This window comes from Tachyglossus aculeatus, chromosome 23, assembly GCF_015852505.1.
Source record: "Tachyglossus aculeatus isolate mTacAcu1 chromosome 23, mTacAcu1.pri, whole genome shotgun sequence".
NCBI classification, from domain to species: domain Eukaryota; kingdom Metazoa; phylum Chordata; class Mammalia; order Monotremata; family Tachyglossidae; genus Tachyglossus; species Tachyglossus aculeatus.
Window position 1 is genome coordinate 41751702 of NC_052088.1, and position 26736 is coordinate 41778437.

At 47.1% G+C, this 26736-nt stretch overlaps 1 protein-coding gene across 1 annotated transcript; it reads right to left on the reverse strand.

Moving 5' to 3' along the window:
• Nucleotides 1–1965: 1965 nt before the first annotated feature.
• On the reverse strand, nucleotides 1966–26477 carry ISCA2 (iron-sulfur cluster assembly 2). Its single transcript, XM_038765839.1, has 4 exons — nucleotides 26341–26477; nucleotides 13047–13179; nucleotides 6763–6878; nucleotides 1966–2299 (listed from the first exon to the last, which is right to left on the reverse strand). The coding sequence occupies exons 1-4, from the start codon at nucleotides 26448–26450 to the stop codon at nucleotides 2125–2127; spliced, it is 534 nt and encodes a 177-aa protein (XP_038621767.1). The 5' UTR covers nucleotides 26451–26477; the 3' UTR covers nucleotides 1966–2124.
• Nucleotides 26478–26736: the final 259 nt, after the last annotated feature.

Genomic DNA, 26736 nt, shown 5'->3' on the forward strand with positions numbered 1-26736 from the left:
AGGGGGCCGGATCCCTTAACCCTTTCCCAAAGGTTCATCCGAGGAGGGGGCCGGATCCCTTAACCCTTTCCCAAAGGTTCATCCGAGGAGGGGGCCGGATCCCTTAACCCTTTCCCAAAGGTTCATCCGAGGAGGGGGCCGGATCCCTTAACCCTTTCCCAAAGGTTCATCCGAGGAGGGGGCCGGATCCCTTAACCCTTTCCCAAAGGTTCAACCGAGGAGGGGGCCGGATCCCTTAACCCTTTCCCAAAGGTTCAACCGAGGAGGGGGCCGGATCCCTTAACCCTTTCCCAAAGGTTCAACTGAGGAGGGGGCCGGATCCCTTAACCCTTTCCCAAAGGTTCAACCGAGGAGGGGGCCGGATCCCTTAACCCTTTCCCAAAGGTTCAACCGAGGAGGGGGCCGGATCCCTTAACCCTTTCCCAAAGAGTCAACGGAGGAGGGGGCCGGACTCCTTAACCCTTTCCCAAAATTTCAACCGAGGAGGGGGCCGGATCCCTTAACCCTTTCCCAAAGGTTCATCCGAGGAGGGGGCCGGATCCCTTAACCCTTTCCCAAAGGTTCAACCGAGGAGGGGACCGGATCCCTTATCCCTTTCCCAAAGGTTCAACCGAGGAGGGGGCCGGATCCCTTAACCCTTTCCCAAAGGTTCAACCGAGGAGGGGACCGGATTCCTTAACCCTTTCCCAAAGGTTCAACCGAGGAGGGGGCCGGATTCCTTAACCCTTTCCCAAAGGTTCATCCAGGGAGGGGGCCGGATTCCTTAACCCTTTCCCAAAGGTTCAACCGAGGAGGGGGCCGGACTCCTTAACCCTTTCCCAAAGGTTCAACCGAGGAGGGGGCCGGATCCCTTAGCCCTTTCCCAAAGGTTCAACCGAGGAGGGGGCCGGATTCCTTAACCCTTTCCCAAAGGTTCATCCAGGGAGGGGGCCGGATTCTTTAACCCTTTCCCAAAGGTTCAACCGAGGAGGGGGCCGGACTCCTTAACCCTTTCCCAAAGGTTCAACCGAGGAGGGGGCCGGATCCCTTAGCCCTTTCCCAAAGGTTCAACCGAGGAGGGGGCCGGATCCCTTAACCCTTCCCCAAAGGTTCAACCGAGGAGGGGCCGGATCCCTTAACCCTTTCCCAAAGGTTCAACGGAGGAGGGGGCCGGATTCCTTAACCCTTTCCCAAAGGTTCAACGGAGGAGGGGGCCAGATTCCTTAACCCTTTCCCAAAGGTTCAACCGAGGAGGGGGCCGGATCCCTTAACCCTTTCCCAAAGGTTCAACCGAGGAGGGGGCCGGATCCCTTAACCCTTTCCCAAAGGTTCAACCGAGGAGGGGGCCGGATCCCTTAACCCTTTCCCAAAGGTTCAACCGAGGAGGGGGCCGGATCCCTTAACCCTTTCCCAAAGGTTCAACCGAGGAGGGGGCCGGATCCCTTAACCCTTTCCCAAAGGTTCAACCGAGGAGGGGGCCGGATTCCTTAACCCTTTCCCAAAGGTTCATCCAGGGAGGGGGCCGGATTCCTTAACCCTTTCCCAAAGGTTCAACCGAGGAGGGGGCCGGACTCCTTAACCCTTTCCCAAAGGTTCAACCGAGGAGGGGGCCGGATCCCTTAGCCCTTTCCCAAAGGTTCAACCGAGGAGGGGGCCGGATCCCTTAACCCTTCCCCAAAGGTTCAACCGAGGAGGGGGCCGGATCCCTTAACCCTTTCCCAAGGGTTCAACCGAGGAGGGGGCCGGATTCCTTAACCCTTTCCCAAAGGTTCAACCGAGGAGGGGGCCGGACTGAGGACTGGGCCATCCAAAGGGGGCTTAGAGCTCCCATAATCAATCGATCGTATTTGAGTGCTTCCCGTGTGACGAGCGCCGCGGAGAGTCCAGCGGAGCGGTCGAACCGACACGGGCCCTTTCGCCGCGGTCGCTTGAATCCCCATCTGGCCCGCCCGCCCCGGGCTGCCGAGAGAGGCCCAGTGAGGGAAGACGATTCGAAAATAAACATTTTATCGGGCCGCAACACACATATTTACACGCACGGCTGCTGGACCGCCTCCTCGGGGATGGGGCGCGGAGTCCGTCTCCCCGCCGCGATCCCTCGGCCGAGCCCCGGGAAGAGAGAAGGGAAGGGAGAGAGGGCGAGGCTCAGAGCTTGACGGAAAAGGAGGTCCCGCAGGAGCAGCCCTGCTCGGCCTGGGGGTTGTCCACGACCTGGAAGGAGCTGCGGATGAGCTCCCGGCTGAAATCCACCACGGCGCCTTTCACGAAGGGCAGGCTGTCGGGGTCCACCACAACCCGGGCTCCGCCCTGCTCAAACACCCTGCAGAGACACAGCGGACGGCCCGGTTAGCCGCCTCCTTGCTGGACGCCCCCATCCCGGGCCTCCCTCCGCCGGCGGGGCCTCTACCCTTTTCCCTTCCTTCGCTCCCCTCATCCGGACCTCTCCCGCCACATCGACCACGATCATTAACGACGGTTACGGCGCCTGTCAAGCGCTCGCTACGGGCCAGGCGCCGGGCTGAGCGCCGGGGAGTCTACGGGGTCATCGGGTTGCCCCGCGGGGGGCTCCCAGTCGCCGTCCCCATTTGACAGATGAGGGAACTGAGGCCCGGACCCGTGAAGCGGCTCCCCCAAGGTGGCGGATCACGATTAGAACCCATGACCTCTGTAATAATAATAATAATAATGTTGGTATTTGCTAAGCGCTTACTACGTGCAAAGCACTGCTCTAGGCGCTGGGGGGGAACACAAGGACGTGAGGTTGTCATCATCATCATCATCAGTCGTATTTATTGAGCGCTTACTATGTGCAGAGCACTGTACTAAGCGCTTGGGAAGTACAAATTGGCAACACATAGAGACAGTCCCTACCCAACAGTGGGCTCACAGTCTAAAAGGGGGAGACGGAGAACAAAACCAAACATACTAACAAAATAAAATAAATAGAATAGATAGGTACAAGCAAAACAAATAAATAAATGTCCCATGTGGGGCTCACAGTCTTCATCCCCATTTTACACATGAGGGAACTGAGGCACAGAGCAGTGAAGTGACTTGCCCAAGGTCGCACGGCAGATATGTGGGGGAGGCGGAACTCGAACCCATGATCACTGACTCACCAAGCCCGCACTCTTTCCACGGAGCCACGCTGCTTCTCTACTTTCCAGGCGCTCAGTACAGTGCTCTGCACACAGTAAGCGCGCGACAAAAGACTGTGAGCCCACCGTTGGGTAGGGACCGCCTCGATATGTTGCCAACTCGTCCTTCCCAAGCGCTCAGTACAGTGCTCCGCACACAGTGAGCGCTCAATAAATACGACTGAATGAATGAATGAATAAAAACGGTGGCCTGAATGAACCAATGAATGACCTTCTGTCTACCTCCCAGCCCCGAGCTCTAGCCACCAGGCTATCCTGCTTCTCCGTTGACGTTACTGATAATTGTGGTGGGTTTTGAGTGCTTACTATGTGCTAAGCACTGGGAAGACACACTCTAAGTAGAGCGTACACAATCCTGGCCCCACAAAGGGATTAAAATCAAAGATTATGCTCTCCCTTCCGCACTGTCTCCGCGCTTGGATCTGTGACCTTTGGACATTTGACATTCGCCCCCCACGGCACTCAGATACATATCTTTTCATTCGTTCATTCGATCAATCGTATTTATTGAGCGCTTACTGTGTGCCGGGCACTGTACTAAACTGTAGGTTATAAATGAGTTATTTATATTAATGTCCGTCCCCCTCTCTAGACTGTAAAGCTTGGGCAGGGAACGTTTCCACTCATTCTGTTGCATTGTACTTTTCCAATAGTCAGAGAAGCAGCATATTGTAGTGGACAGCCAGGCCTGGGAGTCGGAAGGTCATGGGTTCTAATCCCGCCCCCACCACCTGTCCGCTGTGGGACCTTGGGCAAGCCTCTTCGCTTCTCCGGGGGGCCTCAGTTCCCTCCTCATAATAAGAGTGATGGCATTTATTAAGCGCTTACTACGTGCCAAGCACTGTTCTAAGCGCTGGGGAGGTTACAAGGTGATCAGGTTGTCCCCCGGGGGACTCAATCTTCATCCCCATTTTCCAGATGAGGTCACTGAGGCCCAGAGAAGTGAGGTGACTTGCCCAAAGTCACCCGGCTGACAATGGGCGGAGCCGGGATTTGAACCCACGACCTCCGACTGCGAGGCCCGGGCTCTTTCCACTGAGCCACGCTGCTTTCTAGACTGCGAGCCCGCTGTCGGTTAGGGACCGTCTCTATATGTTGCCAACTTGTCCTTCCCAAGCGCTTAGTACAGCGCTCTGCACACAGTAAGCGCTCAATAAATACGATTGAATGAATGCTTCTCATCTGTAAAATGAAGTGACTGGCCCAAGGCCACACAGCGGACGAGCGTTCCCTCATCTGCAAAATGGGGATTTGATTCCCGTTCCCCGTCTGACTTAATTATAAACTATTATTATAAATGACTTATTCACGTCCGTCTCCCCCTCTAATCTGTAAAGGCACGTTACGGGCAGGGAACACGTCTGCTAATACTGTGATAATCGTTCAGTACAGCGCTCTGCACACAGTAAGCGCTCAATAAATACAACTGAATGAATGCTTCTCATCTGTAAAATGAAGTGACTGGCCCAAGGCCACACAGCGGACGAGCGTTCCCTCATCTGCAAAATGGGAATTTGATTCCCGTTCCCCGTCTGACTTAATTATAAACTATTATTATAAATGACTTATTCACGTCCGTCTCCCCCTCTAATCTGTAAAGGCACGTTACGGGCGGGGAACACGCCTAATACTGTGATAATCGTTCAGTACAGCGCTCTGCACACAGTAAGTGCTCAATAAATACAACTGAATGAATGCTTCTCATCTGTAAAATGAGGTGACTTGCCCAAGGCCACACAGCGGACGAGCGTTTCCTCATCTGCAAAATGGGGATTCGATTCCCGTTCCCCGTCTGACTTAATTACACACTGTTATTATAAATGACTTATTCACGTCCATCTCCCCCTCTAATCTGCAAAGGCACGTTACGGGCGGGGAACACGCCTGCTAATACTGTGATAATCGTTCAGTACAGCGCTCTGCACACGGTAAGCGCTCAATAAATACAACTGAATGAATGCTTCTCATCTGTAAAATGAAGTGACTGGCCCAAGGCCACACAGCGGACGAGCGTTTCCTCATCTGCAAAATGGGGATTTGATTCCCGTTCCCCGTCTGGCTTAATTATAAACTATTATTATAAATGACTTATTCACGTCCATCTCCCCCTCTAATCTGTAAAGGCATGTTACGGGTGGGGAACACGCCTAATACTGTGATAATCGTTCAGTACAGCGCTCTGCACACAGTAAGCGCTCAATAAATACAACTGAATGAATGCTTCTCATCTGTAAAATGAGGTGACTGGCCCAAGGCCACACAGCGGACGAGCGTTCCCTCATCTGCAAAATGGGGATTCGATTCCCGTTCCCCATGTGATTTAATTATATACTATTATTATAAATGACTTATTCACATCCGTCTCCCCCTCTAATCTGTAAAGGCATGTTACGGGCGGGGAACACACCTGCTAATACTGTGATAATCGTTCAGTACAGCGCTCTGCACACAGTTAAGCGCTCAATAAATACAACTGAATGAATGCTTCTCATCTGTAAAATGAGGTGACTGGCCCAAGGCCACACAGCGGACGAGCGTTCCCTCATCTGCAAAATGGGGATTCCATTCCCGTTCCCCGTCTGACTTAATTACACACTGTTATTATAAATGACTTATTCACGTCCGTCTCCCCCTCTAATCTGTAAAAGCATATTACGGGCAGGGAACACGTCTGCTAATACTGCGATAATCGTTCAGTACAGCGCTCGGCACACAGTAAGCGCTCAATAAATACAACTGAATGAATGCTTCTCATCTGTAAAATGAAGTGACTGGCCCAAGGGCACACAGCGGACGAGCGTTCCCTCATCTGCAAAATGGGGATTCGATTCCCGTTCCCCATGTGATTTAATTATACACTATTATTATAAATGACTTATTCACGTCCGTCTCCCCCTCTAATCTGTAAAGGCACGTTACGGGCGGGGAACACGCCTGCTAATACTGTGATAATCGTTCAGTACAGCGCTCTGCACACAGTAAGCGCTCAATAAATACAACTGAATGAATGCTTCTCATCTGTAAAACGAGGTGACTGGCCCAAGGCCACACAGCGGACGAGCGTTCCCTCATCTGCAAAATGGGGATGCGATTCCCGTTCCCCGTCTGACTTAATTATACACCGTTATTATAAATGACTTATTCACGTCCGTCTCCCCCCTCTAATCTGCAAAGGCATGTTACGGGCGGGGAACACGCCTGCTAATACTGTGATAATCGTTCAGTACAGCGCTCTGCACACGGTATGAGCTCGCTAAATACCACTGATCGATTGACTGATTGAAATCGCAAGTGGCGGGGACCGCGTCCCACCTGATTAGGTCGACTCTCCCCGGGCACTTGGGAAGCGCCTCGCAAATACGACGCTGATTATTATCGTTACTGTTCGTCCGACCTCATTAGGTCGACTCTCCCCGCCGGGCACTTGGGAAGCGCCTCGCAAATACGACGCCGATTATTATCGTTACTGTTCGTCCGACCTGATTAGGTCGACTCTCCCCGGGCACTTGGGAAGCGCCTCGCAAATACGACGCCGATTATCATCGTTACCGTTCCCCGGCAGGCAGGAAAGCCGGGCCTCCCGCCTCTTCTCCTCAAGGAGGCTTTCCCGTTCCCGCTTTCCTACCTGTCATCGGGATGGAGCACGGTGTCCAGGGAGAATTTGTACTGGAATCCGGAGCAGCCTCCTCCCTCCACTTGCAGCCGGAGGAACTGGGACCCTTCTGCGATCTCCAGCAGCCTCTGCAGGGAACACGGGGGTCACGGGATCAGCCCTCGGGAATCTCCGACAGCGCGGCTCGGGGAGCCAACTTGTGCTTCCCAAGCGCTCAGTACAGTGCTCTGCACACAGTAAGCGCTCAATAAATACGACTGATGATGAAGATGAAGGCGTTCGATCTCCAGAATAATAATAATGATGGTATTTGTTAAGCGCTTACGACATGAAAGCGCCGTTCTAAGCGCTGGGGGGGATACAAGGTGATCAGGTTGCCCCACGGGGGGCCCACAGTCTTCACCCCCATTTTACAGATGAGGGAACTGAGGCCCAGAGACCAGCACCTGTATATATGTATATATGTTTGTACATATTTGTTACTCTATTTATTTATTTTACTTGTACATATCTATTCTACTTATTTTGTTAGTATGTTTGGTTTTGTTCTCTGTCTCCCCCTTTTAGACTGTGAGCCCACTGTTGGGTAGGTACTGTCTCCATATGTTGCCGACTTGTACTTCCCAAGCGCTTAGTACAGTGCTCTGCACACAGTAAGTGCTCAATAAATATGATTGATGATGATGATGAAGTGACTTGCCCAAAGTCACACAGCTGACAAATGGCAGAGTCGGGACTTGAACCCGTGACCTCTGACTCTTTCGGCGACCCGGGCTCACATCCCGGCTCTGCCGCCTGTCCGCTGTGTGACCTCGGGCAAGCCGCTTCGCTTCTCTGGGCCTCGGCGACCTTGCCCGTAAAATGGGCCCCACGTGGGACAGGGGCGGCTGCGTCCAACCTGACAACCCCAGTGCTTAGTAATAATAATAATAATAATAACGATGGCATTTATTAAGCGCTTACTACGTGCCAAGCACTGTTCTAAGCGCTGGGGAGGTTACAAGGTGATCGGGTTGTCCCACAGTCTTCATCCCCATTGTACAGATGAGGGAACTGAGGCCCAGAGAAGTGACTCGCCCAGAGTCACCCAGCGGACAATTGGCGGAGCCGGGATTGGAACCCGTGACCTCTGATTCCACAGCCCGGGCTCTTTCCACTGAGCCACGCTGCTTCTCACAGCGTGAGCGCTTAACAAAAACCATCTGGGGGGGGGAAAAAAAGCTCTGGCAATGGTATTTACTGAGCGCTTACTATGTGCAGAGCGCTAGTACTCAACGCTTGGGAAAATACGTTATAATTTAGTCGGTAGACCCATTCCCTGTCCACAAGGAGTTTAACAGTCTGGGAGGGGCGGAGACAGATATGATTATAAAAAAATAAAGGCTATGTACAGAAGTCTGTGGTGCTGAGAATGGGGTGACTACCAAGTAGACGCCTGTCTACGCGTTCTGTTTTGTCGCCTGTCTCCCCCTTCTAGACTGTGAGCCCGCCCTTGGGTGGGGACCGTCGCTACATGTTCCGACTTGTACTTCCCAAGCGCTTAGTACAGTGCTCTGCACACAGTAAGCGCTCAATAAATACGGCTGAATGAGTGAATACAATCCTTAGAGTGTAAAGATCCAGGGTGACGCAGACGAGGGAGGGAGGAGGGGAAAAGAGGGATCGGGGACCGTCTCAATTGTCACCTATGTGCCTCAGTTCCCTCCTCTGTCATCATCAATCGTATTTACTGAGCGCTTACTGTGTGCAGAGCACTGTACTAAGCGCTTGGGAAGTCCAAGTTGGCAACATCTAGAGACGGTCCCTACCCAACAGTGGGCTCACAGTCTAAAAGGGGGAGACAGAGAACAAAACCAAACATACTAACAAAATAAAATAAATAGAATAGATAGGCACAATAGATATGTAAAATGGAGATTAAGGCTGTGAGCTCCGCGTGGGACTACCTGATCGCCTTGTATCCCCCCAGCGCTTAGAACAGTGCTTGGCACGTAGTAAGCGCTTACATACCACCATTATTATTATTATTATATGTTGCCAATTTCTTCTTCCCAAGCGCTTAGTACAGTGCTCTGCACACAGTAAGCGCTCGATAAACATGATTGAATGAACGATTAGTTAGGGAAGGCCTGGAAGGCCTCTCGGAGGTGTGATTTTAATTAGGCTTTGAAGGGAGGGGAGCGTGGTGGTCTGTCACCTATGGAGACGGTGAGAATAATAATAATAATAATAATGGTATTTATTAAGCACTTACTATGTGCCAAGCACTGTTCTAAGCACTGGGGAGGTTACAAGGTGATCAGGTTGTCCCAAGTGGGGTTCAGTCTTCATCCCCATTTTCCAGATGAGGGAACTGAGGCCCAGAGAAGTGCAGTGACTTGCCCAAAGTCACCCAGCTGACAACTGGCGAAGCCGGGATTCGAACCCAGGACCTCGGACTCCAAAGCCCGGGCACTTTCCACTGAGCCACGCTGCTTTCACTCTGCAACCCCCGTCCCCAGGGGACGGTCTATGTGGGAAGGAAACCGGGCGCTTAATCCCCATTCACAGTTGAGGAAACTGAGGCACAGAGAAGCCAAGTGACATGCGCACGGAAACCCAGCAGACATGATTGGAACCCAGGTCCTTCTGCTTCCCCAATCCGGGGTCAATCCACTAGACAGTCACTCAATCGTATTTATTAAGCGCTTACTGGACTGTTGTGGGCAGAGAATGTGTCTGTTTTATAGTTATAGTGTAATAAGAATGGTCCTTGTGAAGCGCTTATTACGTGCCAGGCACTGTACTAAGCGCTGGGGTGGATACAAGCATATCGCGTTGGACGCAGTCTCCCGTGGGGCTCACAGACTCCATCCCCGTTGGACAGATGAGGGAACTAAGGCCCAGAGAAGCGGAGGGACTCGCCCAAGGCCACACAGCATTAGAACCGGCATTAGAACCCATGACCCTATGACTCCAAGGCTCGGGCTCCATTCATTCAATCGTATTTATTGAGCGCTTACTGCGTGCAGAGCGCTGTACTAAGCGCTTGGGAAGTACGGCAGCGTGTACTTGGCGCTCAGAGAAGCAGCGTGGCTCAATGGAAACCAGCCCGGGCTTTGGAGTCAGAGGTCATGGGTTCAAATCCCGGCTCCGCCGATTGTCGGCTGTGTGACCTTGGGCAAGTCACTTCACTTCTCTGGGCCTCAGTTATCTCATCTGGAAAATATTTATTTATTTTATTTGTACATGTCTATTCTATTTATTTTATTTTGTTAGTATGTTTGGTTTTGTTCTCTGTCTCCCCCTTTTAGACTGTGAGCCCACTGTTGGGTAGGGACTGTCTCTATATGTTGCCAATTTGTACTTCCCAAGCGCTTAGTACAGTGCTCTGCAGATAGTAAGCGCTCAATAAATACGATTGATGATGATGATGATATGGGGATTGAGAATGCGAGCGCCCCGTGGGACAACCTGATCACCTTGTAACCTCCCCCGCGCTTAGAACAGTGCTTTGCACATAGTAAGCGCTTAATAAATGCTATTATTATTATTATTATTATTATTATTATTACAAATTGGCAACAGACAGAGACAATCCCTACCCACCAACGGGCTCGCAGGCTAGAAATCCACTATGCCATGCTGCTTTCCCCAAGAACCTGGTACAAGGTAGGCGTTCAATAAATCCGATCGGCTGACTGCAGGGCACTGTACTGAGCGCTTGGAGGAGTACAAGGGAATAAAACAAACATGCTCTCTGCCCACGAGCTGACGTATTTACTATTCTATTTGTTAATGGTGTGCATTTGTACATATCTATTCAATTTATTTTATTTTGTTAGTATGTTTGGTTCTGTTCTCTGTCTCCCCCTTCTACACTGAGAGCCCGCTGTTGGGTAGGGACCATCTCTATGTGTTGCCGACTTGTACTTCCCAAGCGCTTAGTACAGTGCTCTGCACACAGTAAGCGCTCAATAAACACGATTGATTGATTGATTGACACCTGTCGACATGTTTTATTTTGTCGTCCGCCTCCCCCTTCTAGACTGTGAGCCCGCTGTCGGGTCGGGACCGTCTCTCTATGTTGCTGATTTGTACTTCCCGAGCGCTTAGTACAGTGCTCTGCACATGGTAAGCGCTCAATAAATCGACTGAATGAATGAATTATTTAATGGTGGTTGTTAAGTATCACGAATCCTGCAGCCCCAGCTGATGAGTTGCAAGGGGCTTTGGAATGGTAACTGGATAAAAAAATTAATAAGTATAGGATTAAGAAGAGATAAGTTTCAGGTTTCTGTTATGTTGCCAACTTGTACTTCCCAAGCGCTTAGTACAGTGCTCTAAACACAGTAAGCGCTCAATAAATACGACTGACTGATTGATTGTTTGATTGATACTTACCTATGGATATAGCACATATATCCTCTAGACTGTGAGCCCACTGTTGGGTAGGGACTGCCTCTATATGTTGCCAAATTGGACTTCCCAAGCGCTTAGTACAGTGCTCTGCACACAGTAAGTGCTCAATAAATACGACTGACTGATTGATCATGGATTTTGAAAATCACCACCACCCCAAAATAAAGCATTCCAGACTAGGGCTACGGTGTACACCGAATGAGCGCTTAGTCCAGTGCTCTGCACACAGTAAGCGCTCAGTAAATATGACTGAATGAATTTATTACTCTATTTGACTTGTACATATTTATTCTATTTATTTTATTAATATGTTTTGTTTTGTTGTCTGTCTCCCCCTTCTAGACCGTGAGCCCACTGTTGGGTAGGTACCGTCTATGTTGCCGACTTGGACTTCCCAAGCGCTCAGTATAGTGCTCTGCACACGGTAAGTGCTCAATCATCATCATCATCATCATCAATCGTATTTATTGAGCGCTTACTATGTGCAGAGCACTGGACTAAGCGCTTGGGAAGTACAAATTGGCAACTTATAGAGACAGTCCCTACCCAACAGTGGGCTCACTGTCTAAAATAAATACGATTGATTGATTATGGATTTTGAAAATCACCACCACCCCAAAATAAAGCACTCCAGACCAGGGCTACGGTGTACACCGAATGATCACTTAGTCCACTGCTCTGCACACAGTAAGCGCTCAATAAATACGATTGAATGAATTTATTACTCTATTTTACTTGTACATATTTATCCTATTAATGTTTTGTTTTTTTGTCTGTCTCCCCCTTCTAGACTGTGAGCCCGCTGTTGGGTAGGGACTGTCTATGTTGCCGACTTGGACTTCCCAAGAGCTCAGTACAGTGCTCTGCACACGGTAAGCGCTCAATAAATACGATTGATTGATTGATTATGGATTTTGAAAATCACCCCCCCCCCCCCCCCAATATAGCACTCCAGACCAGGGCTACGGTGTACACCGAATGAGCGCTTAGTCCAGTGCTCTGCACACAGTAAGCGCTCAATAAATATGACTGAATGAATTTATTACTCTATTTGACTTGTACATATTTATTCTATTTAGTTAACATGTTTTGTTTTGTTGTCCATCTCCCCCTTCTAGCCTGTGAGCCCGCTGTTGGGTAGGGACCGTCTATGTTGCCGACTTGGACTTCCCAAGCGCTCAGTATAGTGCTCTGCACACGGTAAGTGCTCAATCATCATCATCATCATCATCATCATCATCAATCGTATTTATTGAGCGCTTACTGTGTGCAGAGCACTGTACTAAGCGCTTGGGAAGTACAAATTGGCAACATATAGAGACAGTCCCTACCCAACAGTGGGCTCACAGTCTAAAATAAATATGATTGATTCATTATAGATTTTGAAAATCACCACCCCCCCAAAATAAAGCACTCCAGACCAGGGCTACGGTGTACACCGAATGAGCGCTTAGTCCAGTGCTCTGCACACAGTAAGCGCTCAGTAAATACGACTGAATGAATTTATTACTCTATTTTACTTGTACATATTTATCCTATTAATGTTTTGTTTTTTTGTCTGTCTCCCCCTTCTAGACTGTGAGCCTGTTGCTGGGTAGGGACCGTCTATGGTGCCGACTTGGACTTCCCAAGTGCTCAGTACAGTGCTCTGCACACGGTAAGCGCTCAGTATATACGACAATGAATTTATTACTCTATTCGACTTGTACATATTTATTCTATTTAGTTAACATGTTTTGTTTTGTTGTCCGTCTCCCCCTTCTAGCCTGTGAGCCCGCCGTTGGGTAGGGCCCGTTTATATTGCCGACTTGGACATCCCAAGCGCTCAGTACAGCGCCCAATAAATACGACTGAATGAATGAATGACAGCGCAGAGGGGGAAAGGGATGCCTTACCTTGACACAGCTGTCACTGAGGCGGATCTCCTCGGCCCCGCCGGGGCTGGAGGGCGGCGATGGCGACGACGATGACGATGACGACGTCCGCCATGGGGCTGGCACCCTGGCCGGCGACGGAGACAGAGCCCACCTGCCGAGGACACCCAGACGCAAGACGTCAACTCCGGCCCGAGGGCCACCGATCGCTCCGTCGATCGCCCGTATTAACTGAGCGCTTACTGTGTGCACAGCGGGGGAAAGCACAATATAACATTCATTCAATTGTATTTATTCATTCATTCATTCAATCGTATTTATTGAGCGCTTACTGTGTGCACAGCGGGGGGAAAGGACAATATAACATTCATTCAATTGCATTTATTCATTCAATCGTATTTACTGAGCGCTTACTGTGTGCAGAGCAGGGGAAAGGACAATATAACATTCATTCAATTTTTATTTATTCATTCATTCATTCAATCGTATTTATTGAGCGCTTACTGTGTGCACAGCGGGGGAAAGTACAATATAACATTCATTCAATTGTACCTATTCATTCATTCATTCATTCAATCGTATTAACTGAGCGCTTACTGTGTGCAGAGCGGGGGAAAGTACTATATAACATTCATTCAATTGTACTTATTCATTCATTCATTCAATCGTATTAACTGAGCGCTTACTGTGTGCACAGCGGGGGAAAGTACTATATAACATTTATTCAATTGTACTTATTCATTCATTCAATCATATTTATTGAGCGCTTACTGTGTGCACAGCAGGGGAAAGCACAATATAACATTCACTCAATTGCATTTATTCATTCATTCATTCAATCATATTTACTGAGCGCTTACTGTGTGCACAGCGGGGGAAAGTACAATATAACAACATTCATTCAATTGCATTTATTCATTCATTCATTCAATCGTATTTATTGAGCACTTACTGTGTGCACAGCGGGGGGAAAGTACTATATAACATTCATTCAATTGTATTCATTCATTCATTCCATTGTATTTATTGAGCGCTTACTGTGTGCACAGTGGGGGAAAGTACTATATAACATTCATTCAATTGTATTCATTCATTCAATCGCATTTATTGAGCGCTTACTGTGTGCACAGCACTGGACTGAACGCTTGGAAAGTACAGTTCGGCAACAGATAGAGACGATCCCTACCCAACAACAGGTGATATATATATAATAATAATAATAATAATAATGATGATGGCATTTATTAAGCGCTGACTATGTGCCAAGCACTGTTCTAAGCGCTGGGGAGGTTACAAGGTGATCAGGTTGTCCCACGTGGGGCTCACAGTCTCAATCCCCGTTTTCCAGATGAGGGAACTGAGGCCCAGAGAAGTGAAGTGACTTGCCCAAAGTCACCCAGCTGACAAGTGGTGGAGCCGGGATTTGAACCGATGACCTCTGACTCCAAAGCCCGGGCTCTTTCCCACTGAGCCACGCTGCTTCCCCGTATTATATTACTATATTATGTAATGTAGTAATATAATATATAATAATGGTATGTATTAAGCATTTAGTAGGGGAAGCAGCGTGGCTCTGTGGGAAAGAGCCCGGGCTTTGGAGTCAGAGGTCATGGGTTCAAATCCCAGCTCCGCCACTTGTCAGCTGTGTGACTTTGGGCAAGTCACTTCACTTCTCTGTGCCTCAATTCCCTCATCTGTAAAATGGGGATGAAGACTGTGAGCCCCACGTGGGACAACCTCATCACCTTGTATCCCCCCAGTGCTTAGAACAGTGCTTTGCACATAGTAAGTGCTTAATAAATGCCATTATTATTATTATTATTATTATTATTACTAGGTGCCAAGCATTGTTTTAAGTGCTAGGGTAGATACAAGGCGATCAGGTTGTCCCACGTGGGGCTCACAGCCTTAATCCCCATTTTACAGATGAGGGAAATGAGGCACAGAGAAGTGAAGTGACTTGCCCAAAGTCACACGGCAGACAAAGTGACGGAGCCGGGATTAGAACCCACAACCTCGGACTGCCAAGCCCAGGCTCTTTCCACTGAGCCACCCTGCTTCAATACGTCAGATTTGGTAGAAACATTTCCTGTCCATGAAGTCTGGACTGTGAGCCCGCTGTCGGGTAGGGACCGCCTCTAGATGTTGCCAACTTGGACTTCCCAAGCGCTTAGTACAGTGCTCTGCACACAGTAGGCGCTCAATAAATACGACAATGAATGAATGAACTCCATGTGAGAAAACCTTGATGACCTGGTATCTACCTTAGTGCTCAGAACAGTGCTTGGCACATAGTAAGCGCTTAACAAATACCATCATTATTATTATTATTATTATTTTATTATTAACAAATACCATTATTACTGCATGTTATTATTATTGTATGTTATTATTGTATTGTATTATTGTATTGTATGTTATTATTATTGTCTGTTCTCCCCCTCTAGACTGTGAGCTCGTTGTGGGCAGGGAATGTGTCTACCCACTAAAACTAAGCCCCTCTAATCCCGGCTCCGCCAACTGTCAGCTGTGTGACTTTGGGCAAGTCACTTCACTTCTCTGGGCCTCGGTTCCCTCATCTGGAAAATGGGGATGAAGACTGTTGAGCCCCACGTGGGACAACCTTGATGACCTCGTATCTCCCCCAGTGCTTACAGCAATGCTATGTGCTTGGCACATAGTAAGCACTTAGCAAATGCAATTGTTATTGTTATTATTAAAATGGGGATTAAGCCTGTGAGCCCCCCGTGGGGCAACCTGATCTCCTTGTATCCCCCCAGCGCTTAGCACATAGTAAGCGCTTAAAAATGCTATTATTATTATTATTATTATTATTAAAATGGGGATGAAGACCGAGAGCCCCCCGTGGGGCGACCTGATCTCCTTGTATCCCCCCCAGTGCTTAGAACAGTGCTGGGCACATAGTAAGCGCTTAAAAAATGCCATTATTATTATAATTATTAAAATGGGGATGAAGACAGAGCCTCACGTGGGGCAACCTGATCTCCTTGTATCCTCCGCAGTGCTTTGAACAGTGCTTGGCACATAGTAAGCGCTTAAAACATGCCATTATTATTAAAATGGAGATTTAGACTGAGAGCCCCAGGTGGGGCAACCTGATCTCCTTGTATCCCCCGCCAGTGACTAAAACAGTGCTTGGCACATAGTAAGTGCTTAAAAAATGCCATTATTATTATTATTATTATTATTAATAAAATGGGATGAAGACTGAGAGCCCCACGTGGGGCAACCTGATCTCCTTGTATCCCCCGCAGTGCTTAAAACAGTGCTTGGCACATAGTAAGTGCTTAAAAAATGCCATTATTATTATTAAAATGGGGATGAAGACTGAGAGCCCCATGTGGGGCAACCTAATCTCCTTGTATCCCCCGCCAGTGACTAAAACAGTGCTTGGCACATAGTAAGCACTTAAAAAATGCCTTTATTATTATTATTATTAAAATGGGGATGAAGACTGAGAGCCCCACGTGGGGCAACCTGATCTCCTTGTATCCCCCCCAGTGCTTAAAACAGTGCTTGGCACATAGTAAGCGCTTAAAAAATGCCATTATTATTATTACTACTATTATTAAAATGGGGATGAAGACTGAGAGCTCCACGTGGGGCAACCTGATCTCCTTGTATCCCCCCCAGTGCTTAGAACACTGCTTGGCACACAGTAAGCGCTTAAAAAATGCCATTATTATTGTTATTATTATTATTATTATTATTATTAAAATGGGGATGAAGACTGAGAGCCCCCCGTGGGGCAACCTGATCTGCTTGTATCCTCCCCAGTGATTAGAACAGTGCTTGGCACATAGTAAGCGCTTAAAAAATTCCATTACTATTATTATTATTATTATTAAAATGGGGATGAAGACTGAGAGCCCCCAGTGGGGCAACCTGATCTCCTTGTATCCCCCGCAGTGCTTAGAACAGTGCTTGGCACATAGTAAGCACTTAAAAAATGCCATTATTATTATTATTATTACTATTATTAAAATGGGGATGAAGACTGAGAGTCCCACGTGGGGCAACCTGATCTCCTTGTATCCCCCCCAGTGATTAGAACAGTGCTTGGCACATAGTAAGCGCTTAAAAAATGCCTTTATTATTATTATTATTAAACTGGGGATGAAGACTGAGAGCCCCACGTGGGGCAACCTGATCTCCTTGTATCCCCCCCAGTGCTTAAAACAGTGCTTGGCACATAGTATGCGCTTAAAAATGTTATTATTATTATTATTATTATTATTAAAATGGGGATGAAGACTGAGAGCCCCACGTTGGGCAACCTGATCTCCTTGTATCCACCCCAGTGATTAGAACAGTGCTTGGCACATAGTAAGTGCTTAAAAAATGCCATTATTATTATTATTATTAAAATGGGGATGAAGACTGAGAGCCCCCTGTGGGGCAACCTGATCTACTTGTATCCCCCCCAGTGCTTAACAGTGCTTGGCACATAGTAAGCGCTTAAAAAATGCAATTATTATTATTATTACTATTATTAAAATGGGGATGAAGACAGAGCCCCACGTGGGGCAACCTGATCTTCTTGTATCCCCCCAGTGATTAGAACAGTGCTTGGCACATAGTAAGCGCTTAAAAATGCCATTATTATTATTATTATTATTAAAATGGGGATGAAGACTGAGAGCCCCACGTGGGACAACCTGATCTCCTTGTATCCCCCCCAGTGCTGCTTAGAACAGTGTTTGGCACATAGTAAGTGCTTAAAAAATCAATCAATCAATCAATCGTATTTATTGAGTGCTTACTATGTGCAGAGCACTGTACTAAGCGCTTGGGAAGTGCAAATTGGCAACACAATTTGCCAATAAAAAATGCCATTATTATTATTATTATTAAAATGGGGATGAAGACCCATGTGCCCCACATGGGACAAACTGATCTCCTTGAGAAGCAGGGTGGCTCCGTGGAAAGAGCCTGGGCTTGGGAGCCAGAGGTCGTGGGTTCGAATCCCGGCTCTGCCCCTTGTCAGCCGTGTGACTCTGGGTCAGTCACTTCACTTCTCTGGGCCTCAGTTCCCTCATCTGTACAATGGGGATGAAGACCGGGAGCCCCACGAGGGATAACCTTGATGACCTTGTATTTCCCCCAGCGCTTAGAACAGTGCTTGGCACATAGTAAGTGCTTAACAATAAACATCATCATCGTCATTATTATTATTCTCTGTGCCTCAGTTCCCTCATCTGTAAAATGGGGATGAAGACTGTGAGCCCCCCGTGGGACAACCGGGTCACCTTGTATCTACCCCAGCGCTTAGAACAGTGCTTCACACATACTAAGCGCTTCAGAAATATGATTATTATTATTACAATGGGGATGAAGACCGTGAGCCCCCCGTGGGACAACGTGATCACCTTGTATCCCCCCCATCCCCTGGCGCTTAGAACAGTGCTTGGCACCTAGTAAGCGCTTAACAAATATCAATATCATTACTATTATTATTCTCTGTACCTCAGTTCCCTCATCTGTCAAATGGGGATGAAGACTGGGAGCCCGACGGGGGACAACCTGATCCCCTTGTATCCTCCCCAGCGCTTGGAACGGTGCTTGGCACATAATAAGCGCTTAACAAATACCAACAATATTATTATTATTATTCTCTGTGCCTCAATTCCCTCATCTATAAAGTGGGGATTAAGACTGTGAGTCCCACGTGGGACAACCTTGATTACCTTGTCCCCCCCCCCCGCAGCGCTTAGAACAGTGCTTCGCACCTAGTAAGCGCTTAACAAAAACCAAAAAACCACCATCATCATTATTCTCTGTGCCTAAATGACCTCACCTGTAAAATGGGGATGAAGCCTGTGAGCCCCACGTGCGACAACCTGATCACCTTGTATGCCCCCTAAGCGTTTAGAACAGTGCTTGGCACATAGTAAGCGCTTAACAAATGCCATTGTTATTATTATTACTTATGAATACCACAATTACTATTATTGGTCTCTAGGCCTCAGTTCCCTCATCAGTAAGATGGGGATGAAGACTGTGAGCCCCAAGTGTGACAACCTGACAACCTTGTATCCCCTCTGGCGTTCAGAACAGTGCTTGGCACCTGATAAGTGCTTAACAAATACCATTATTATTATTGTTATTAATATTATTGTTTATGAATACCGCAATTATTATCATTGGTCTCTGGGCTTCAGTTCCCTCATCTGTAAGATGGGATTGAAGCCTGTGAGCCCCACGTGTGACAACCTGATCACCTTGTATCTCCCTGCGTTTAGAACAGTGCTTGGCACCTGATAAGCGCTTAAATGCTATTATTATTGTTATTATTACTATTTATGAATACCGCAATCATTATTATTGGTCTCTGGGCCTCAGTTACCTCATTTGTAAAATGGAGGATGAAGCCTGTGAGCCCCACGTGCGACAATCTGATGACCTTGTATCCCCCCGTGCATTTAGAAGTGCTTGGCACCTAGTAAGCGCTTAACAAATGCCATTACTATTATTGTTATTATTATTATTTACGAATACCACAATTATTATTATTGGTCTCTGGGCTTCAGTTCCCTCATCTGTAAGATGGGGGATGAAGACTGTGAGCCCCACGTGCGACAACCTGATCACCCTGTATCCCCCCTGCGCATTTAGAACAGTGCTTGGCACCTAGTAAGTGCTTAACAAATGCCATTATTATTATTGTTAATATTATTATTTTTTACAAATACCACAATTGTTATTATAGGTCTCTGGGCTTCAGTTCCCTCATCAGTAAGATGGGGATGAAGCCTGTGAGCCCCACGTGCGACAACCTGATCACCTTGTATCCCCCACTCAGCGTTTAGAACAGTGCTCGGCACCTAGTAAGCGCTTAACAAATGCCATTATTATTATTATTTTTTATGAATACCACAATTATTATTATTGGTCTCTGGGCCTCAGTTCCCTCATCTGTAAAATGGAGGATGAAGCCTGTGAGCCCCACGTGCGACAACCTGATCACCTTGTATCCTCCCCCAGCGCTTAGAACGGTGCTTGGCACCTAGTAAGCGCTTAACAAATGCCGTTATTATTATTGTTATTATGGTTATTTACAAATACCACAATTATTATTATTGGTCTCAGGGCTTCAGTTCCCTCATCTGTAAGATGGAGGATGAAGACTGTGAGCCCCACGTGCGACAACCTGATCGCCTTGTAATCCCCCCTGCATTTAGAACAGCACTTAACAAAAGCCATTGTTATTATTATTATTATTATTACTTACAAATACCACAATTATTATTATTGGTCTCTGGGCTTCAGTTCCCTCACCTGTAAGATGGAGGATGAAGACTGTAAAACCAGATCACCTTGTATCCCCACCCACCCCCCACCCCCCGGTGCATTTAGAACAGTGCTTGGCACCTAGTAAGTGCTTAACAAATACCATTGTTATTATTATTATTACTTATGAATACCACAATTATTATTATTGTTCTCTAGGCCTCAGTTCCCTCATCTGTAAGATGGGGATGAAGACAGAGAGCCCACGTGCGACAACCTGATCACCTTGTAGCCCCCACCCCCCGTGCGTTTAGAACAGTGTTCCGCATCTAGTAAGCGCTTAACAAATGCCGTTATTATTATTATTACTTATGAACACCGCAATTATTATTATTGGTCTCTGGGCCTCAGTTCCCTCATCTGTAAAATGGAAGATGAAGACTGTGAGCCCCACGTGCGACAACCTGATCACCTTGTATCCCCCCCCAGCGTTTAGAACAGTGCTTGGCACCTAGTAAGTGCTTAAAAATGCCATTATTATTATTGTTATTATTATTATTGTTTACAAATACCACAATTATTATTATTGGTCTCTAGGCTTCAGTTCCCTCATCTGTAAGATGGGGATGAAGACTGTGAACCCCACGTGCGAAAACCTGATCACCTTGTATCCCCCCCCCCAGCGTTTAGAACAGTGCTTGGCACCTAGTAAGTGCTTAACAAATGCCATTATTATTATTATTTATGAATACCGCAATTATTATTATTGGTCTCTAGGCTTCAGTTCCCTCATCTGATGGAGGATGAAGACCGTGAGCCCCACGTGCAACAACCTGCTCACCTTGTATCCGCCCCGTGTGTTTAGAACAGTGCTTTGCATCTAGTAAGCGCTTAACAAATGCCATTGTAAATATTATCATTATTATTATTAGTGAATACCACAATCATTATTATTGCTCTCCAGGCTTCAGTTCCCTCATCTGTAAGATGGGGATGTAGACTGTGAGCCCCACGTGCGAAAACCTGATCACCTTGTATCCCCCGCCGTGCGTTTAGAACAGCGCTTCGGATCTAGTAAGCGCTTAACAAATGCCATTGTTATTATTATTATTATTATTCATGAATACCACAATTACTACTATTGGTCTCTAGGCTTCGGTTCCCTCATCTGTAAAATGGGGATGAAGACCATGAGCCCCACGTGCGACAACCTGATCACCTTGTATCCCCCCGTGCGTTCAGAACAGTGCTTGGCGTCTAGTAAGCGCTTAACAAATGCCATTATTATTATTGTTATTATCATTGTGGTTTACAAATACCACAATTATTATTATTGGTCTCTAGGGTTCAGTTCCCTCATCTGTAAGATGGGGATGAAGACTGTGAACTCCACGTGCAAAAACCTGATCACCTTGTATCCCCCCGCAGCGCTTAGAACAGTGCATGGCACCTAGTAAGCACTTAAAGAAATGCCATTATTATTGTTATTATTATTATTTATGAATACCGCAATTATTATTATTGGTCTCTAGGCTTCAGTTCCCTCATCTGTAAGATGGAGGATGAAGCCTGTGAGCCCCACGTGCGAAAACCTGATCACCTTGTATCCCCCTCGTGTGTTTAGAACAGTGCTTCGCATCTAGTAAGTGCTTAACAAATGCCATTGCTAATTATTATTATCGCTTACGAATACCACAATCATTATTATTGGTCTCTAGGCTTCAGTTCCCTCATCTGTAAGATGGGGATGAAGACTGAGCCCCACGTGCGACAACCTGATCACCTTGTATCCCCCCCAGTGCGATTAGAACAGTGCTTCGCGTCTAGTAAGCGCTTAATAAATGCCACTGTTATTATTATTATTCATGAATACCACAATTACTACTATTGGTCTCTAGGCTTCAGTTCCCTCATCTGTAAAATGGGGATGAAGACCGTGAGCCCCATGTGCGACAACCTAATCATCTTGTATCCTCCCCGTACGTTTAGAACAGTGCTTGGCACCTAGTAAGCACTTAACAAATGCTATTATTATTATTGTTATTATTATTATTTATGAATACCGCAATTATTATTATTGGTCTCTAGGCTTCAGTTCCCTCATCTGTAAGATGGGGATGAAGCCTGTGAACCCCACGTGCGACAACCTGATCACCTTGTATCCCCCCCCCATGCGTTTAGAACAGTGCTTCACATCTAGTAAGCGCTTAACAAATGCCATTGCTATTATTATTATTATTTATGAATACCGCAATTATTATTATTGGTCTCTGGGCCTCAGTTCCCTCATCTGTAAGATGGAGGATGAAGACTGTGAGCCCCATGTGCGACAACCTGATGACCTTGTATCCCCCCTCAGTGTTTAGAACATTGCCTGGCACCTAGTAAGCGCTTAACAAATCTCATTATTATTATTATTTATGAATACCACAATTACTATTATTGGTCTCTAGGCTTCAGTTCCCTCATCTATAAGATGGAGGATGAAGCCTGTGAGCCCGTGTGTGACAACCTGATCACCTTGTATCCCCCTGTGCTTTTAGAACGGTGCTTGGCACCTGGTAAGCGCTTAACAAATGCCATTATTATTGTTATTATTACTGTTTACGAATACCACAATAATTATTATTGGTCTCCTGGCTTCAGTTCCCTCATCTGTAAGATGGGGATGAAGACTGTGAACCCCACGTGCGAAAACCTGATCACCTTGTATCCCCCCAGCGTTTAGAACAGTGCTTGGCACCTCGTAAGCACTTAATAAATGCCATTATTACCACTATTATTTATGGATACCACAATTATTATTATTATTGGTCTCTAGGCTTCAGTTCCCTCATCTATAAGATGGAGGATGAAGACTGTGAGCCCCACGTGCGACAACCTGATCACCTTGTATACCCCCCCGTGCGTTTAGAACAGTGCTTCGCATCTAGTAAGCGCTTAACAAATGCCATTGTTAATATTATTATTATTTATGAATACCACAATTATTATTATTGGTCTCTAGGCTTCAGTTCCCTCATCTGTAAGATGGGGATGAAGCCCGTGAGCCCCACGTGCGACATCCTGATGACCCTGTATCCCCCCAGCGTTTAGAACAGTGCTTGGCACCTAGTAAGTGCTTAACAAATGCTATTATTATTACTATTATTAAGGAATACCACAAGTATTATTATTGGTCTCTGGGCCTCAGTTCCCTCATCTGTAAGATGGAGGATGAAGCCTGTGAGCCCCACGTGCGACAACCTGATCACCTTGAATCCCCCCCGTGTGTAGAACAGTGCCTGGCACCTAATAAGTGCTTACCAAATGCCATTATTAATTATTATTATTAATGAATACCGCAATTATTATTATTGGTCTCTAGGCTTCAGTTCCCTCATCTGTAAGATGGGGATGAAGACTGTGAGCCCCATGTGCATCAACTTGATCACCCTGTATCCCTCCCCCCTCCCACCCCGTGTGTGTTTAGAACGGTGCTTGGCACCTAGTAAGCGCTTAACAAATGCTATCGTTATTATTATTATTATTTATAAATACCACAATTATTATTAGTGGCCTCTAGGCTTCAGTTCCCTCATCTGTAATCAATCAATCGTACTTATTGAGCGCTTACTGTGTGCAGAGCACTGGACTAAGCGCTTGGGAAGTCGAAGTTGGCAACATCTAGAGACGGTCCCTACCCAACAGTGGGCTCACAGTCTAAAAGGGGGAGACAGAGAACAAAACCGAACATACTAACAAAATAAAATAAATAGGATAGATATGGACAAGCAAAATAAATAAATAGAGTAATAAATATGTACAAACATATATCCATATATACAGGTGCTGTGGGGAAGGGAAGGAGGTAAGGGGGAGGGGGGAGAGGGGATGCAGCCTGTGAGTTCCCCGTGCGACAACCTGGTCACCTTGTATGCCCCCCGTGCGTTTAGCACAGTGCTTCGCATCTAGTAAGTGCTTAACAAATGCCATTGCTATTTTTATTATTATCATTTATGAATACCACAGTTATTATTATTGGTCTCTAGGCTTCAGCTCCCTCACCTGTAAGATGGGGATGAAGGCTGTGAGCCCCACGTGCGACAACCTGATCACCTTGTAACCCCCCAGCGCTTACAACAGTGCTTGGCACATAGTAAGCGCTTAACAAATGCCATTATTATTATTGCTTACGAATAGCACAATTATTATTATTGGGCTCTAGGCTTCAGTTTCCTTATCTGTAAGAAGGGGATGAAGCCACGTGCGAAAACCTGATCACCTTGCGTCCCCCCCGTACGTTTAGAACAGTGCTTGGCACCTAGTAAGCGCTTAACAAATGCCATTGTTATTATTATTCTTCTTTATGAATACCACAATTATTATTATTGGCTTTTAGACTGTGAGCCCACTATTGGGTAGGGACTGTCTCTATATGTTGCCAACCTGTACTTCCCAAGCGCTTAGTACAGTGCTCTGCACACAGTAAGCGCTCAAGAAATACGATTGATGATGATTATTGGTCTCTGGGCCTCAGTTCCCTCATCTGTAAAATGGGGATGAAGACTGTGAGCCCCACGTGGGACAACCTGATCACCTTGTATCCCCCCCGTGCGTTTAGAACAGTGCTTCGCACCTAGTAAGCGCTTAACAAATGCCATTATTATTATTATTATTATTATTTATGAATACCGCAATTACTATTATTGGTCTCTAGGCTTCAGTTCCCTCACCTGTAAGACGGTGATGAAGCCTGTGAGCCCCACGTGAGAAAACCTGATCACCTTGCGTCCCCCCCGTGCGTCTAGAACAGTGCTTCGCGTCTAGTAAGCGCTTAACAAATACCATTATTATTACTATTATTATTATGAATACCGCAATTATTATTATTGGTCTCTGGGCCTCAGTTCCCTCACCTGTAAGATGGAGGATGAAGCCTGTGAGCCCCACGTGTGACAACCTGATCACCTTGTATCCCCCCGTGCGTTTAGAACAGTGCTTCGCACACAGTAAGCGCTTAACAAATGCCATTATTATTATTATTGTTACTTATGAATACCACAATTATTATTATTGGTCTCTGGGCCTCAGTTCCCTCATCTGTAAGATGGGGATGAAGCCTGTGAGCCCCACGTGCGACAACCTGATCACCTTGTATCCCCCCCTGCCGTGCGTTTAGAACAGTGCTTCGCATGTAGTAAGCGCTTAACAAATAGCATTATTATTGTTATTATTACTGTTTACGAATACCACAATTATTATTACTGGTCTCCAGGCTTCATTTCCCTCATCTGTAAGATGGGGATGAAGCCTGTGAACCCCACGTGCGAAAACCTGATCACCTTGCGTCCCCCCCCGTGCGTTTAGAACAGTGCTTGGCGTCTAGTAAGCGCTTAACAAATGCCACTGTTATTATTATTATTCTTTATGAATACCACAATTATTAATATTGACTTTTATACTGTGAGCCCACTGTTGGGTAGGGACCGTCTCTCTATGTTGCCAACTTGTACTTCCCAAGCGCTTAGTCCAGTGCTCTGCACACAGTAAGCGCTCAATAAATACGATTGATGATGATTATTGGTCTCTGGGCCTCAGTCCCCTCATCTGTAAAATGGGGATGAAGCCTGTGGGCCCCACGTGCGACAACCTGATCACCCTGCATCCCCCCCCGTGCGTTTAGAACAGTGCTTGGCGTCTAGTAAGCGCTTAACAAATGCCATTATTATTATTTATGAAAACCACAATTATTATTATTGGTCTCTGGGCCTCAGTTCCCTCACCTGTAAGATGGGGATGGAGCCTGTGAGCCCCACGTGGGACAACCTGATCGCCTTGTAGCCTCCCCAGCGCTTAGAACAGTGCTTGGCACCTAGTAAGCGCTCAACAAATGCCATTATTATTATTATTATTATTTATTATTACCTGTAGAATGGGGGTGAAGACTGTGAGCCCCCCGTGGGACAACCTGATCGCCTTGTACCCCCTCAGCGCTTGGAACAGTGCTTGGCCCGTAGCAGACTATTAATGAATACTATTATTATTATAATTATTATTAATCAAAAGGCCAAGAGGGCGGTACCTGTCGCCAAGCCGGGGTCCCCGGCCCCCTACCGTGGCCGCCCTCAGGGCCCCCGAACGCCACCACCATGCCGACCACGACAGCACTGACGAGACCCGACGGGCCGCCATCTTGCGCGGCGCGAGACGCGCCACTTCCGGTCCCCAGCCACGCCCCCCTCCCAACACGTCACTTCCGGTCCTTAGCCACGCCCTCCGCCCCTGACGCGTCAATTACGGCACTTAGCCGCGCCCCTAGACGCCCACCAACCACGCCCCTTCATGCCCTCAGCCCCCGCGCCCCCGCCCTCAACACGTCACTTCCGGTCCCATAGCCACGCCCCTTGTGCCCTCAGTCCCCATACACGTCACCTCCCGTCGCCAGCACGTCCCTTTATGCCCTCAGGCCGCACTCCGC